The 17,377-nt window shown below is 35.2% G+C and overlaps 1 protein-coding gene across 1 annotated transcript; it reads right to left on the minus strand.

Moving 5' to 3' along the window:
• Window positions 1–1,111: 1,111 nt before the first annotated feature.
• Window positions 1,112–2,255, minus strand: LOC106959821 (guanylin-like). Its single transcript, XM_015052603.1, has 3 exons — window positions 2,075–2,255; window positions 1,702–1,894; window positions 1,112–1,577 (listed from the first exon to the last, which is right to left on the minus strand). The coding sequence occupies exons 1-3, from the start codon at window positions 2,147–2,149 to the stop codon at window positions 1,519–1,521; spliced, it is 327 nt and encodes a 108-aa protein (XP_014908089.1). The 5' UTR covers window positions 2,150–2,255; the 3' UTR covers window positions 1,112–1,518.
• Between the last annotated feature and the right edge of the window lie 15,122 nt (window positions 2,256–17,377).

The raw sequence follows: 17,377 nt of genomic DNA on the forward strand, positions 1-17,377 counted from the left end.
GTGGAAAACTGTCTCCACTGCTACAAAAATGTTTAAAACAGGACAGAATCAGATTTGAATAAGAGAACAAGGACAAATTGAAAGACTGTGCTTTCTGATTATTTTATTTTTTTTTTGCAAAGTTTTTTTTATGAATTTCATAGAAAGTGTTATTGTTACAATGTTTTTATTGCTGGCTAATTACTTGACTGTAAAATGAGTCATATTAATTGTAATTAGTGGCAGTTTCTGATATGGGCAACATTGGCAACCACCCTAGGTGGCATCTTGTGGGGGCAGCATGTGCACCCCTTTAACCCCCGCCAATTGTCATCCCCCACTGTCCATGGTCACATTGAATCATGGGCAAGCTCTGGCTCTAACTTTGACAGAAATAGTTACTATTGAGGCAGCTCATTCATTATGTAATAGTGAAATGAGATATGTAATATCTCACAGTGTCATGATCCATGTTTCTGTGTATTTATTTTTAGGGCTTTCTGTGTTCAATTTCCTTCCTGTGAGTTTCTGTTTCTGCGTCTTCCCCGTTGATTGCTTCCCAGATGTGTCTCATTCCTCCCTGTGTATTTAAGTCCACCTGTTGTCTTTGTCTCTTGTCGGATCGTTGTCGTATGTCAGTTGTTGTTGTGTGTCGGCTCTCCAGTTGAACTGAGAAGTCCTGGTCTGCTTAGTTTTGTTTTCAGTCTCCAGTATATCAGTTGCTACCGGTAACTAACTGTGTGCCATACTCTCTGCCGTGCCGCCTGTATCGGACTATGTGAGCTTCAACATTAATTCATAATTTTCTTCACAACCTGGGTCCTGCGTTCATCCTCACCACCACCTCAACCCCAACTTATGACACACAGGAGAGAAGCATGCCAAAAAACTGGATCTGGAAATGTACAATTGATTCAAATAAATATTTGCATTTATCTGAATTAAATTCAAATAAATTTGAATTTATTAATTGCTTTCATTAATTGCTGTTTTTCAAAGTTATATTTTCCAGCTGTAAATAAGAAGACTTTCTCAACATAAAAGGTCTGAATTTAGACATGTATTTGTTGCAACAGACCTTTTTTAAAAAAAACAAAAACAAAAAAAAAAAAACACAATATCTACAAGGTTATTGAATGAATGCTTTTTATTCAAAATAACAATAATATAAAAAGGCGAAAAGAAAACATTTCTTTAAATATATAAAGCAAGGTAAGAGAAATGTAACATCCAATGTAAAATCCAAAATAAATTGTTTGGCAAGAGCTGTCAGTTGAATGATAAAAAAAAAAAGTCAAAACGCTATAGTAACAGTTTTCAAAACATTCCTCAGTCTGATTAATATCTTTTGTGGCCATTTTTTGGTCTGATAGATATTTCAAAATATATCAAGTGCCCACAGGAGCAGAACATCAGGGATAAAGCCTTTGGCTCATCATTTTGGGGGGGAAAAAAATTATCAGGTTTTAAAGGGGATGGGAGGACAAAAAGATCACCAGCCTAAAGCGAGGCAACAGCTTTCTGGCTTGCAGTGGGAGTTTAGCAACCAGTGCAGGCAGCAAACGCGCAGATCTCACAGACGTCCATGGGAACCGCAGCTGAAATTAAGGAAAAATCAGACAGATGAGAGCTCAGTCACACATGATTCACATAATTTCATATCAATGACTTGCTACTTGTGCTTAAAATTTAAATGAGCTGCTTAGTTTTTAATCATCTTACCTAGTCTGACCAGAGATGAAGATCCTCCCGTCTGCTTGCAGAGGGGCAGCAGCTCCTGGGGCAGCATGGGCTCGGCACAGAGCGAAATGGGGCTTGACCTGAACCTTGGGTTCAGTTGGCCGCTCATGGCTCTGCTCTCCGATAGCTCCTGAAGCCTTTTTACGGCCTCCAGAGAGAAAATCAATCCATTTTCCTGAAGGAAAAAGCAGATTTAGTTGTTATTAATGGCTCATTGACTAAATGTGTGCAAAGGATAAAATACATAAATCTCTGTAGTCCAAGCCATATGGTAGATAGCTACATGATGCTCCCTCTGTGATGAATAAAGTATGTAATCAAGTATGTAATAATCAAAAATCTCATAATCACTTACTTCAACCTGCACGGCCTCAGAGGTCAAGCCGAGAACCAGAACAAGGAGAGCAACGGCAGCAAAGGTGGTCTTCATGGTGATAGTTGGCAGCAGGATGTTTTGCAGCTTCTTTGGTCTCTTGGTTGTTCTCAGCAGATGCTCAGCTAAGTGTGTCTGGTTTTTCTCCTGCCACACAGGCCGCCTTTTAAACCCTCAAACCCAGGAATCAAGCAGTCATGTGACCAGGATCCCTACAAATGAGCTCAAAGTTTTTCTCATGAGTTAATGAGTACTGATAAGGTTTTACAAGGTCCTAAGGAGGAATTCATAAATCTTCCTTTGACCTCATCATCTGTCTGATTATTTTTATGGATCTGGGGCTCAGTGGTCTGCTGTTAAACAGTTACCAGGAGATTCATGGATGACGAAAGAGCCACACCATCTCATTGTTAAAAAGTTCAGCTGCTCACACCTTTTTATTAAGCTTTGTTTAAAGTTTAAAAAGCCTGCTGGGCCTACATTTTAAACAATGGAAAAATAAAGAGTGCTAATCACAGAAAACCACAGGTTCAGAGCTTTGGACAGACACACACAGTCCCAAATAAGAGTCCTAAGGCAGACCAATAAATCTATGCACAAATACCATCCTGGCCTATATCAAATGCTTGTTAAGCTCTCCTCAGCAATTTGAGGAGAAAATATGGCTTATTGGATCTTGAATGAATGGATTGCTGTTGTGCAGTTGTGCATAAGCAGTTGTTTATTTGACTTGATTTGCCTTCCTGCCTGGTCAGATCTGAATTAATTATCACAAAAAGGCAAACCAGCCATACTAGTTGAGACCTGCTCGACTTAGAGTGTTAAGAATTGCAGCTGTGAAAGCTTCTTTTTCAATGTAGCCATGAAAGTGGCTAGATTGAAAAAGAAGGGGAGTTATACAATACAGACCAAATATCTATAGATATGTTTCGCTCCGGGTTGCAGGTTTGCCCTTTTTGTCAGCCATCTAAATTAAAACACAGACCTGTGACCTTCCAAAAGTGAAACAGTTTTTCAAACATCTGAAGGACAGCAAGGGTTGGACATGGCAAACCCTATATATATCTATATACTGATTTTGTTTTGGTGTGGCATGAAACCTACCAGCACTCACACAGCTCTGTGAGCATTTGGCATGCCACCAACACATCTGGGAGGCTTTTTAACGAGCTCATGAAGCCCAATTTTTCACACACACACCATGAAGGAACCATTAGTCTAACTACTGGGAATTGTTCTGAGCATCTTCAATACACTGTTGCCCTCCATCCCTAATAATTGTTTACTTTTAATGTCTGTGAGTAAGAAATACGAAAAATCTAGTTTTTTTCACAGTAATTAACTGCCCTTTTGTGAAGTCTGTGTTGGACAAGGGTATGATTTTGACAGAAGAAGATTCAGTCATATGCTCAGTGTATAAACCTTTGTTGCCTGTTAAAAAATGTTCAAAAGCATTGACACCAAAAATGTGTGATCAACACAGAATCTCTTGTTAACCACTGAAGCTTCAAGAACATTTGTTTTTGTCGTAGTAAAAACTATAGAGCTGGGGTTCCTCCTCTTACAGTGAACAAAACTATAATTGTCACTTCACCCTTAAAACACTGGAGAAACTGTGTGACAAATGTTATTAACTTGGATAATAGGACTTATGCATATTGCTGCTTTTTTACTTTAAAATATCAGAAAATTCATAATGTAACTGACTGAACATGATTCCCATTTTGCTGCAGGCCAAATATATATTTGTCCTGCTTGCTTATTGTCCAGAACACATTTAGTAATATGGTCAAGATTGTCTGACTGACCTAAATTTTCAACCCTACACTTTAAAATCTTTTTTTTTTTTTTCTGTTTTCAGTTTCCTTTTTACTTACTTTTTTCTTATGTCAGTCATTATTTTGCAATGGCTTGGCTTGGCTCCACAGTGATTTTATCAGACACACCTTGCAAGTCAAACCCTTTTTGGCCTTGACAGCTGCCTGTATTATTTTTGGCACAGATCAAGCAATAAGTCAGAAAAAATCCTCTGAGATTTTGTTTCATATTGAATTTAAAGCTTCACAGAGTTACAGAAGATGTGTAATCTGTGCATCTTTAAGATGTGAATCATGACGGTCAATAGAACTGAAATGCATGGAGAGCAGTGTACTTACTGTCATTTGAGATCATTTGAGCTTTGTGTGATGACACATTATCTTGCTGAAGGCAGCCATCAAAATATCTTTACTGTGGGCTTAAAGGAGTGAAGATGGTCATCTTTGTGGAAACCTATATTTTATCTTCGAATTTTCCAGATTATTTAGACTTTTTAACTGTCAGATAATTACAGAGAATACAAAAATTGTTTTATTTCTTCCTTCAAAGTAAAATGTTTACATACTCTAAGATCACTCAATTCAGGAAACCCAGTTTATGAAGTCATGGGTTTGAAAGCTTCTGAGAGGTTATCCCGACTGGTAATTCTCAGCATCTGAGTTAAGTGGAGCAGCACAAGCGGGTGTGTTTTAAGGCAATACCTCAAACTTTCTGTCTCAAGAGAAAATAAAAAGAAATCCCATAAGATATCAAGGGAAAATTGTGGGAGTACATATATCTAGTTCTTTTCTAGGAACAATGCATGGAGGAACTGTGCCTCATTTCTTTAAAACAATGTTCACAAATATCAACTAGATGGGAAAGTCCAATCACTGGACCAATCAGGAAAGAAACGGACAGGTTTTAGTGGATGATGTGTGCATCAAAGCAAGAGACTTTGTAAGGATGCTGGGTAAAGCTAGAAAGAGGGTGACTATCCACAGTCAAATAAGCTCTGCACTGACATTGGCTGAAAGGCCAGTCAGTGAGGAAGAAGGATTCACCCCTAAAACAACATAAAAAGCAGAATTACCAAGATTACATTTGGAAGACAAATTCAAAACCTTGAAAACCCTGAAAAAAACCTTCCCAACTATCATATAAATGAGAGGCAGCATCCTGTTGTGTGGGTGTTTTACTGGTGCACTTCACAATATGGAAAGTACCTTCTGGGAATAACATTATGTAGAAATATTGAAGCAACATCTCAAAACATTAGGAAGTTCAAGTTTGGGCAAAAGTGGGCCTTCTAAATGGAAAATGACCCTACGCAAACTGATTAATTGGTTGATTGCAGTAAATCTATATCTTTAATATTTTTTTTCCTGTGGTAAATTGTGGCATTTTTTTTATTAATAAAGACAAAATAGACAACAACTGTTCATTATAGTTTATATTTTAGTGCAGAAAGTATCCTGAGGCCTCGTAAATCCTACTATTAGGTTTACCAGTTATGTTTCATAATTAATATTTAAAAGAAAGTTAAGAGCTTTATAAACTTCCAAACACCTCATATATACTCCATCTATATTTATGACTGTGCTGACTTTAACAACCCTTTTGGTGTAAACATTGTGAATAACATCTCATCATTTTAAATTTACAACCACACTCATCAAGCTTGCTGTACATCTGTCTCATAACTTTATCGGAGTTTCGTTTTTGACTGCTCTGGATTTACGCATTTTAATATTGTTCATTCAAATTTATTGCCTTGTTTGATGTGCAAATATGTTCAAGGGAACCCACTTCTCGTAATGAGAAGAGGGTTCCCACCCACTATGTGACAGTTATTTGATATTCAACTTTACTGACAAAAAAACCTGTGACTCAATGTGAACAAACAGTCAGATATAAGAATTAAATCTGAATGAGTACGTCCTTACGCATTCAGATGAGTAATGCAAAGCTTGCATTACTCATAATGGGGTATCATCTATAAAATGATATGTTGCAAAGCAGCTTTATGGAAATAAAAGTATTATTATATAATCATGAAAAAGACCACTATATCAGGCTCTTGGAGGTATGTTTTTGTCAGGACAAGCTTTTCTGCATAGATTATCTTCTGATATGGTGATGGTGAACTGTGTTTGACAACTGTAAACACTAAAGGCACTGTTTTTTACTTTACAAGCTGATTTCATATTACTAATAACTTAAAGATTAACTTTATTAATGACTCATGATGGAAATAAAGTTACAGTTTCTGTCCAGTTTTCCAACATTTCCTTCCTTCTTCTGGTATTGTCTTAATTTTTGAAAAACATTTCTATCATAATTTCTGCATGATGCTTCCAACAAAATATGAATAGTTTTTATTACAACTCAGCAAAACAACTAATCAGTCCTAAACACATGACACGCAGAGAGCGGGTGTGTCTGATGGGATTGGCTCGGATAAGTGAGGATAAGGAACTCATTACTAATGAAAACATACAGGTTTCCCTTTAAGGCTTCAGTTAATCATCACAGTTGCAATTTGTGTTTCATTTTGTCGATGGAGACGGGAGGGTGTGGAATATGTGGCTGGGATTGCTATGTTAATCAATAATATCCATGTTAGACAATCAGGCCACCAGGCTGCCAAGAAATTGAGAGGTCGGTCTGCAGGAAATGTGTGGGCAGTGTGGACGTGACCCCCTGCAATATCAAGCAAGTGTATCAGGATGACAGTTAATAATTTAGATTTGCTAAATAATTGAAGACATTTTTAGGAGGCAATGTGAGGTGAAGTATCAGGGATGGGGTTAAAAATGATGAACATGACATGATGTGGCATTTTGATACCTTCAGTCTCTTGGCTATTTCTCAGATTGACCTGTTTTCCAAAGTTTTTGCCAGTTAATTAATCTCATGGTACTCTTTGTTTACTTGTCAAACTCCAATGACAGAACAAACACATTTGTTTTGCTCCAAGGAGCAGAAAACCTGCTTGTAAGTCACAGGAAAAGGCCTTTTCCAGAGTCAAAGGGTAAGACTAATTGACACTCTGAAGGAAAGAAAATTCTGAGCTTAAATCTGAATGTCTTTGAATATTCTCCACATTCATCATTTTTACGTTGTTGTGAAGTGGTTCAGTAAACAACATATTTTGTGTTAAGACATTGAAGATTAAAATTAAGTCCTCCCATTCTCAAATTATACCATTTCCTAAACTTAGCTAATAAGATTTTGTGTCCAAATTTTACCAAGTATATATTTCAATCCTTAAATGTTTATTTAATACTAGAAAGATATTTAAGCTTTGTTTTCTGTGCTGGGAGACAGCATCTTAAAAACTCTCAAAGATCCAGATTTGAGCTGCTGGAGAAATCTATAATAATCATGTAATATTCTATATATTTAGCATAACACTAATGTCTGAAGCACATTGTAAGATGAAGATCTTTAATTTAAAAAATTTGCTAGCCTCATCTTTAGATTGCATTTTGAAAGGAGCTATTTATCACAGCTCTTATTTCGTTTGAAATGGTATCAAAGTCTGCTCTCTGTGATGTTTATGACCAAAGGAAATACCTGCTATAAACATCCGATATCCACCATTAAGTACTAATGTGTGTGATCTTAATCATTCAGAACTTCTTTTCAAAAGCAATAAAAAGACACATTGGTATCACTTTTCCTACGGCGACTTTGTGGTTGCACACGGTGGATTTCATATATTCCACCGCCGAGTGCGAATTTTCATTTATATTACAAAGTATATTTAGAAAGTGCACAGATCCTATCTCTTTCATGCACTTTTTGCTGGGGGGCCTTTACCTTAAAAGATAGGTATATCTTCCTGGAGGTGGATTGTTTCATATTGTTTTACATAAAGCAGAATTAACCTTCTATATGCTCTCTCATATAGATAAGAGATAATTTAAAATGTGTTTTAGATTAATGAAATCCCTGAATATCAAGCAAGTAAGCAATCAAGCTTCTGGTAAGTGATAATCAAAACATTAATGAGGCTTCATGAATCTGTCCTCTGTGGCCTCTTCTTATCTGAGCTGTTGGATTTGTAAATCAGACTGATAGCTCTAAAGCTGTGAAGCCTCTATAAATTATATGTTACATCACAGCTTGGCCAATAAAGAGACTACAAACTAAACAGTGAAAGGCCAACACACTTGGGAAACCAAATACACTCACTGCAGTTTAATCTAAAAGAAATAAAAATAGACATAAAAAAAATATCATAATGAGAAGAATGAAAGTTGACTAAAGCAGAGCAACACTATATTATACAAAACAATAAGAAATACTTTGTGTATTTCCGTTACCTATCACCTTATTGTCTTACAGAACAACCCATAAAAACTGCTCACTCAGTTGTTTGTTGCCGTAGAAAACCATTTGATGATCATTTTTAGAACAGTTCAGCATTTTTGACCCCAGAATATTAAATTGTAACTGAAGCGTACATATGTAAAGTAGAGGGAGGTTCATGAAATTCTTCAAAAGAGAAACATTTAAATCTTAAGCCAAGTATGTTAGCTTCTAGGCAATCTAATAGTGAAATTATTGACTAACCAAAGAAAAATCTTGACATGAAAAAATTAATACGCAAAACCATACCACTTGTTGTATTATAATTGGTTCCATTATTATAGACATTGTTTAATTGAATTCAATTATCTACCACAGGGAAAAAAGTTATATTAAATAACATATGTACTTTTAAAATGTACAAATATTTTAATTTATGGACTAGTTTGTTTTAGTTTCTTCATATGAATTATGTGTGTTGTTGCCAACCTCTTCAATGTCATTTATAAATGTCATTTTAGTACATATATTAGTACATATTTACTGAGAAATTGTTGACAATTTCAGTATCTGTTTTGTGCACTGTAAATAAAATAATTTAATCAAATGTGTTTATTTTTATTTGCCGTCCAAATTTAATAGAAAGACAAAGGCGTCTTTCACTTATTATGAATGTCAGTAATCAAATATTTGTGCTGCTCCTTTACCTTACATTTAGTTCCATGCCTTCAATGACTATGTAAAATGTTTTGTGTTTTATACAGCTCTTTCCATATTTTAGGATGGTACCAAACACTCATTTCAGTATTATATCTTTTAGTCTATGGACTACTTGCTACTTTCATCCAGTTGTCCATAAACCATCAATTTTCCACTTTAGCCCACTACAAAATAATTAACTTTGATTAGGTCATAATTGTTTCTGTTAGATTTTTCTGATAATAAATGTTCACTTTGGAACAGTTGGTTTTTACAGTCCTTCCATTACATATTTGTACAACCTCTGTAGTTGTAAATTCTTAATTTTAAAAACATATTTTCTTTAACCTTTTATGCGTTTTTTTAATACCTTTCCCTCGTGTTTATTGTTGCAGTTAATTTAGAGGCATTTGACAGGGAACAACCAAAACCTTTCACCAAGTACAATGCTGAAAACTTATTTGAAGGAATGTTATAAGTTCTTCCACTATGTCAAATGAAAACTTTCTTGTTTTGACCATATTTTGCTTCAGCCACCTAGGATTTACAACATGTTAATGTCTGCAAGCATTTGGAATAAACTGCAAACTAATTTGCAAAATGTAATTTTGTATGTACTTGTTTAGAAGAGTAAAAGTAAAATAGATTCCTGAGTTTATAAAAAGATTTGCCATATCACAGCTACGCTAACCAGATGTTAATCTGGTAATCTTTTTTGCATTTTATTTGTAAAGTTAAATTTCTCAATAAACTTCCTCTAATACCTGTTATATATATTTTTAAGGGTTTTATTTTCTATTTATAGCCGCTAGAATGAAAGTGGAATTAAGTAAGTTATCCTTTCTACTGTACATGCTGATCCACTTGATATCTTTAGCAGAGCATAACAAAAATAACATTATGAATGTTGGATTTACACAAATAACTAAAGTGAAGCACATACAATCTGCACGTATGATGTGAAGTGCATACAAACACTGCTCTTACTATTTTACAACTTCTCCTCTGTTGTAGACCTCTCACACAATTCATCATCCATATCACCAAACGTTTTAAAAGTTACTGGACATCAGATTCATTGCTAATTGCGGCTTTCACATTTAAGTTTATTAGCCTGGAAGACAAACATTGGCGTCTTTACAGAGAAGCCATAAACTGACATGGGAGGCTGAATGGTTCACTGCAGAGAAGATTTATAGGAGAGTAAGGTTTATTTTATGCTGATCTATTCCTTCCCAATAAATCTTCTGCATTTGTTTTATCCACTGCCTGTACGTCATATGTGTTGAGGTTTTATCTTTTCAATACTTTTCTCATCACTTTGGCGTGTCTTTATTATACTTTACGCAGGAGAAAATACAGCAGCAGAAAACTGTGCTTGTCACATGGTATTTACTTTTAATTCTGCATCAAATGCTACAAGTAAAAAACTGAAGCATAAAAATATTTGCTTCTATCAAAATGAACAGAGAAAAATCTATTTGCTACAAAAAGAAGCTATACTTTGAGAGAACTGGCACACTGTAGGAAAATAATTAAAATTTCAGAAATGTATAATTATTCTAGTTGATATTAATTGGGAGACTTATAATAAAAGGTTAAAAATCATAAAAATGATTTCAAATGTTTGGGGAAAAACCCTGGATCTTGATTACTTTCTAACTGATTGCCGCTGTTGTTTTCTGACATTCTGTTTCATTTCAGCAGGATGATGAAATGTTTTCACCTGCTTTAGGAATTTAATAATAAAAAGGTCTAGCAGTACATACTTGGCAACAAATAATCTGAGAAACCGTTATCTGACCAGGTAACTTATTATCTAGCAGCACTGATTGGAGTCTTTTGCTCAAGTTCAGCTGCACGTGGATCACGATCCAAGTGATTCACAGACTGCATTATTTTTCTGTTACGGGATTTGTTTATGTCTGCGTGACCTACATGTGTTACTGCGATCTAGGTTAGTTATTAGACATCATGATAATAAGATCCAGATATAGCTCTGCTGGGATTCCCAGAAAGAGTTTGCTTTGAATACACTAATATAATGTAATTATTCAGTCAAATGTGCCATGTTACTCCTTAGTTAAAATTAATTAAATAGAATAAAAGCACGTACAGCCACCCGTAAAGGAGGGGTAAATCTAATAAATTAGTGGATTTATTTACCACAAATGAAGATGTAAGTGTTGGAAAAAAGTTTGCAATCTTTGTTGCCTTTTCAGTTACATATTGATTATTTTCGTGAATTTATGGCCCCCAATTATCAAAAGGTGCAAAAGTCAGTCTATTAGACAGCAACTGTTTAATTTTAGCCACTCAAGTAAAATATTAATAGAAACAATTCTGGACAACAACTTAACAGAGATTAGCTACAATAGGAAAACAATATGATCTGGTTAAAAGTGGAAATGGAACCTCCATTTATTAGAATCTATAAATCTGCAGATCCTGGTAAAAGTAGCTCACATTTGTAAACAAAGTGGCAGTACTTTAGATAGCTTTGTGGTGGGAAAAAGAAAGAGTTTTATATTTCTTGTGTAATCCATTGCTTGTGATCAGGTGAAACATTCACTGTTTCACTCCTTTTGACAGATTTATTCACGATTGGATTTAAGGTGTTTAGAGAACAGATCCCATATTATGAAAGAGAGCCTCAACCATGCACACACACTCAAACAGAATAAATGTGGAATCAGTTCAGTTTATGTAATAAAAATGTCTTGATGGGTTGAAACGCCAATTCTGTAGGTCAACTGTTCTTTATTTCTAAAGCTTAGTAGTTTTTTTTTTCGACTATTCAGCCTTGAAAAACAAAACACACAAGAAAAACACTAGTTCTTTCTTTTGTTTTTGGGGCATGCTAATGGTCTAACACTCTTGATTAACCGATGAAGACTCAGATGACTTCAGCTCTAAAGTCTTGCATGTCATTTCACTGAGTGGGTCCAAACAAAGCAGAACAATTACCATGATTCAGTTACCATGGTTCCTGGTTTTATGCCATATAAAGTTTTTGTTTGTGACTTTGTGCAAAGTAATTTCTTTCCAGTAATATCGCCTTTAGTGTTGGGGTCAACGGTAAATGACACCAGGCTAGACACAAACTAAAGGCTTGTCCCGATACAATCCTTAAAAGGCCTTTTAAGGGAGCAATCCAGGCTTTGTGTAAACAATAGTTTCAAGGGTGACAGTGTTGTTGGCTTTTCTGTGAGTCATCACCTCAAAACAAGAAGTTCATTCCTTCAGTAATCGTAAAAGACTGAAAACATTGCCCCTGGTTTGCTTCAGACAATTGACAAGGACAACTGTTGAAACTGGAGCTGCATGTCAACTATATCCATTTAGAAACATAAAAGGTCTCTTAAAGAACTGAAGAATAGCATATTTATCTATTCAGCGCTTTGTGTCAAATGTGGCACTATAATTTGCTTTTATTGTACTTTAAACTCAATCTAAGCACACATGATCATATTTCTTTCCGTGATTTTTGTGTTGTTAAATTAAAATTAAATATTTATGTCCAAGTATGTTAGAAAAACATAAAGGTTTATTTTGGATCTTTTTTTGCATCACTGCAAAAACGATGCAAAAAGGGCCAATTATTATTATTACTGTATAATAATTAACCTTCACATTGTGCTGTGAGGCCACATAGTCACAATTTCTATCTGTAGCAAACTATATTAAAACACTTGCAACAGAATATTTGAGGGAAAACAGACAAAGTAAAGTTTTAGGAATGATTAGCGCCATGCTTCACTCCATTATTAGTGGAGGTAATGTTTTTGTACTCACTCCCACGCTCTAGGAACTGGTCTGATGTTTCTTGTGAATAGACCCTTTCATAACAGTATATCAATCTGACATCACTATGTAAAAATGGACTTTTAAATTCTTTGTGCTTATAAACAGAACTTCCAGTTAAAATTTCTGACCAAATCAAAGCTACACTACGAAGATAGGGAACGTGCTCTCATTTACAACCACCTTTGCTGACTAACTAGGTATAATTTTTTTTGCAAATGAAATTTGCTGCATGAATAACCCTCACCTCCTCCTATCAGTGTGAAGCTAATTTTGCCTCAAGCTCCTTTGAGAGCTGTCCCGTATTTCATCAGCTTTGTAGAAAGAAACGCTGCGTAGGAATTTTTGAGGAACCGTTTTTCCTTTTTGGCTGTTTTTCTATCAGCATAAATAATGATGTACACTTCAGTTCAAATCATTCTACAGACTAGTCAAACATTTGTTTATTTCACCAATTTACACTTTAAAATGAACATGTCACAAGTTGACATAAGCAAAGGTTTTGAATGAAAAAGAGTAATTTTCAGAAAAATAGTCTTGTGTTGTCTGCCCCTTCTCTCAAAAATTAATTCTTTACACCATAAACAACTGAGCATCAATCATCTATCTACATAGATACATCTTTAAACAGAAATAATGTTTTGTCCTTGTTTATATTATTGTTTTTTTTATTTCTGAACTTCTCAAAGTATAAATGCTATAATATAAATTCAAAGCCTTTATTGCCATTATGCTGTTGCATGATGAAAGAACAGTTGCCACTAAATAGTGCTTGTAAATATACATATATAAAACCAATGGTGAGGAACAATCATGATGATAAAAAACAGAATGAGATACACTGTGCAAGTTGGAGCAAAGTCACATGGACACAAGTGTCAGTGTTTAAGAGGGTGAGGTGATTTTATTTTATTTTTTTTAAAGCAGCAGGCGCCGTATTCGGTGTTCTGATGAAAACTGTTCTGTAGACGGTCAGTCCTGTTTCTCAGGGACCTCTTCCCTAATGGTTGTAGAAAAATCAGCTGGCCAGAGCTGGACGTGTCTGTGCAGAGGTGCTGAGCTCCAGAGTGGCCAAAGGTCAGCTGATTATCTTCTCTGCAGTCCCTGTGAGCTACAGAGCCTTCCTGTCAGCTGCTGAACAAGCAGTAAACCACACGGTGACACGGTAGATCAGCACAGACTCAGTAGTGGCTTTGTGGAAGGACAGCAGCCACTGCTGATGACAATCAGTGAGAGATGTAAAGTCATGTTGTCTGCAGGATTTGAGATGTATGTTGTAATATACTGAAATTTTAATCAATTACCTGCATTAAAACATGAGCATAAAATATACAGGAAATTTATCATTAATTATTTACATTTTTCTGCTGTCATTTGGACTCCTTCTGTTATGATTTTAAATGCTTAATTTTTCCAAGTAGGAAGATTCAGCAGAAAAAGATCAATCTTCAGCATGGGGGCGGGAGCTGGCAATGTTCTCCAAAGGGGGCAGATCATTTTCCCTGCAGTCCCTGTTATTCTCTGTAGAGACTTCCAGTCAGCTGTGAGCACACTTTTTTTTTTTTTTTAAGTTTCCTGCCCAGCAGTGTGGAACTCATAAATATTGTCTGAGTGTCAAGGTGAGGCCCAACAGATTTACCTTGACAAGATCGTGCCCCACTTGATACAGTATATGAAACTTTGTTAGAAATTGCTTTGTGTTTATTTCAAATATAAGACAATTGATAAAGTAACTATCTTACGTGCTACACTCCTACACTTTTACACATAAACTGGACATAAAGTAATATTCTTAGGCCACACAGGGAATGAGTCAGTCTTGCTTTGAGTACTGAAGTACCCCGTGGGTGAAAGAAATGGGTTTTTATTACTTGCTGCAGTTGGAAGCAAAATGATGGGAGCCATGTGTGCAAAATTTAAAGATGGAAAAGAAAAGAACATCTCTGTGGGAATCTCTTCAGGATTCTTTGAAATGCTTTTTCCTACAAACTCCATAGTCTTTGAAACACTTACCATCCCTTTGTCGGAGCTATCAGCTCAGTTAGGGCTTCTCCGAAATGTTACACGCTAAACACAAAATTAACTTTTTCAACTTTCTTTCTCCAAGAAAATCATAAATAATTTGATTATCTGCAAAACACAAAGGTAATGCAGATTACCTTCTCTTTATGAAGTAACTGTGCCCTCTGTTGGCAGTGCAAGGTGTCAAAGTGTCAGGGCAAAAACTGTTTACTTAACAGTTTCTTGTTTCGCTGTTTCTGATGGCATCAAAAAGGCAAAACCATTTATTTTTTCAAACAAATTTCTTATGTGGGACATAGGAAGGCACATATTTGTTTGTCAACATGCTTTGCAAAATGCACTGCAGCCTGAAACAACACAACTTTTGGCTGACTTGTCAGAGGCAGTTTGTCATTCATGTACTGGTTCTCAATATTGTGGCAAATTTTATTTCTGTCTGCTATCTTTTGTCCTTGTTCATCTGATGGTTGTCATGGTATGTTATTGTTTCAATGCTTATAAACATTCCCAGAGGGAACTTGTCTGGGCCAGATTTTTCCTTGGAGAAATAACATTCAGTCAAGCAAAGATCCAGAGAGTCTCACACTCTCTTCAATGTTTATGATTTTTTTTTTCCGTTTACTATTTCTGTGAAACTGATGTGCTGCCTGCCTTCTGTCAGCGCTTCTCACTTTGACCCTGTTCAACAGTGTATCATTTGTAAGCTCTAACATTCTGTGCAGGATATTAATAAACCTACCTGAGGGATGGATTTTTCACCTCAACAGTACTTGAAAGTGACTTTTTTCACATTTATCACAATGGCACATTATGCAAAAATAATGCTTACGGCTACAATAAATGTAATTTATGCAGTAATTATTTACAGCATATTGAAAACAACATCAGTTTTGTAAATTAAAAAAAAATTCTATTTGGTTGATAGAAAAGTACAAATTTACGGTGATGTAGTACCAAAAAAAATAAAGCAACAACTTAGAAATGAATAAAAATAATCTGTTAGACATCATGAATGTTCTACGTTCTTTCAATGACATAGTTTGATTGATTTTATCCTGTGTACAAATGTCCATTGCATTTTATTTTTTGTTCTAATTTTAGACTTTAGCTCAGCATGTAATGGACTCACTCACAACAAAAACATTTTTGTGACCGTTGATGTGCAACCGCCTGAGAGCTCTTCAGCTTCTCACAGCAAATAGTTTGCTTTTACTACTCAACATCACTGTTTTATTCAGTTTTACAGCTCACATGTTGTTAGTGTAGCAGCACCTGTCAGTCATGCTAAAGTAAAACTTTGAAAGCTTTCTGTAAGTACTCAGAGTAAAACAGCAGGAGGTGATTGCGATAAATTAAGATTTTGGACTTACGTTAGGAAACGGACTTTCCATTATCATCAGAGTTGCTTGTGCAGCTAAGCACAAAATTATTCATATTCCTTGCATATTTAGATTCATAACTGTTTTCATTCAACCAAGAAGTTCATTTCTGATAGGAATATCTCCAACCATAATAAAAAAAAAGATCATCAGTTTTGGAAAAAATAAAAATAAAATAATAAAAAATGGTTTATTTAAAATATTCATCTCTTCTCAACAGTTAGTGGAAAAATCTTTTTTGGCATTACAACAGTCAAAGACTTCTTTTAACTAACGAGCACATTTTTGTCAGTTTTCAATATTTGCCAATTTACCTTTGATGTGGAGGTCCAAGTTTTTGAGAGAAGGCCTCTTTAATTCCCATCACAATCCACTAGTTTAGCAGCCTCAAATAAAGACTCCACCCCACTGAAAGCATTGATATTCCTGACAGTCTGATGAAATGTGTAGGTAAAATCAAAGACTTTTCTCAAATATATTTGTCTAAAGAATCACTTTAGTTTTAGCTGTAGTTATGTGTTGGTTTTCAAGTGAAATATTGCTCCAACTCTCCATCTAAGACTTGTTCTTGTAATATTTTCTTGTCCAGAATCAATCTGATAAAATATAACGATAGAATTTGTATTAGGTAACATTTTATTAACATTTACAAGATGAGGATTTATGGATTTTATGGTTTGATGTGTTATCTGATTTGCTATCAATAAGTGCTACAAACTATTTGTGCTTCCAATTAGTCCAAAAGTCAAGCATCAACAACAAGGGTTCAATATGTCATTCTGATGAAAAATAAGTGTCTCATGCCTGATTTTTCTATGTTAGAACAATTACTGGAGGTGGAACAGTAGATAAATATGAAACTCTGAACACTCTGTGGGATGAGTTCTCTTTTTACATTATAAGATACTGAAAAGTCTTACTGCAGGCTCAACAGGTCACCATCATTACAAGGTCTGGTCCTTCAGATATGAGGCAGTTGTCTGCTTTATCTTAAAATCTGTCCTTGCTTTTACTGTTTCTCTGTCTTTCTACTTCATGCTAGTAAAGGCTTGAAACAAAATCACCTAACTTTGAATGTAGATTCAGCTCCATTTCCCAAAATGCAAATAAGGTAATGACCATGATGATATCTATTAAGGAACATTCAATCTATTAAGGATAGATTGTATGTTCTTTAGAAATTTAGTGTCAAAGGAGATTAATGGCAAAAAGTCTTTAAAAATGTGTTTTCTATCCTACAGAAATGATTAAATTGTCTTGCACTTTC

This window comes from Poecilia latipinna, unplaced genomic scaffold (genome assembly GCF_001443285.1).
Source record: "Poecilia latipinna isolate Pla-1442-1.1 unplaced genomic scaffold, P_latipinna-1.0 Scaffold1122, whole genome shotgun sequence".
Taxonomy (NCBI): Eukaryota; Metazoa; Chordata; class Actinopteri; order Cyprinodontiformes; family Poeciliidae; genus Poecilia; species Poecilia latipinna.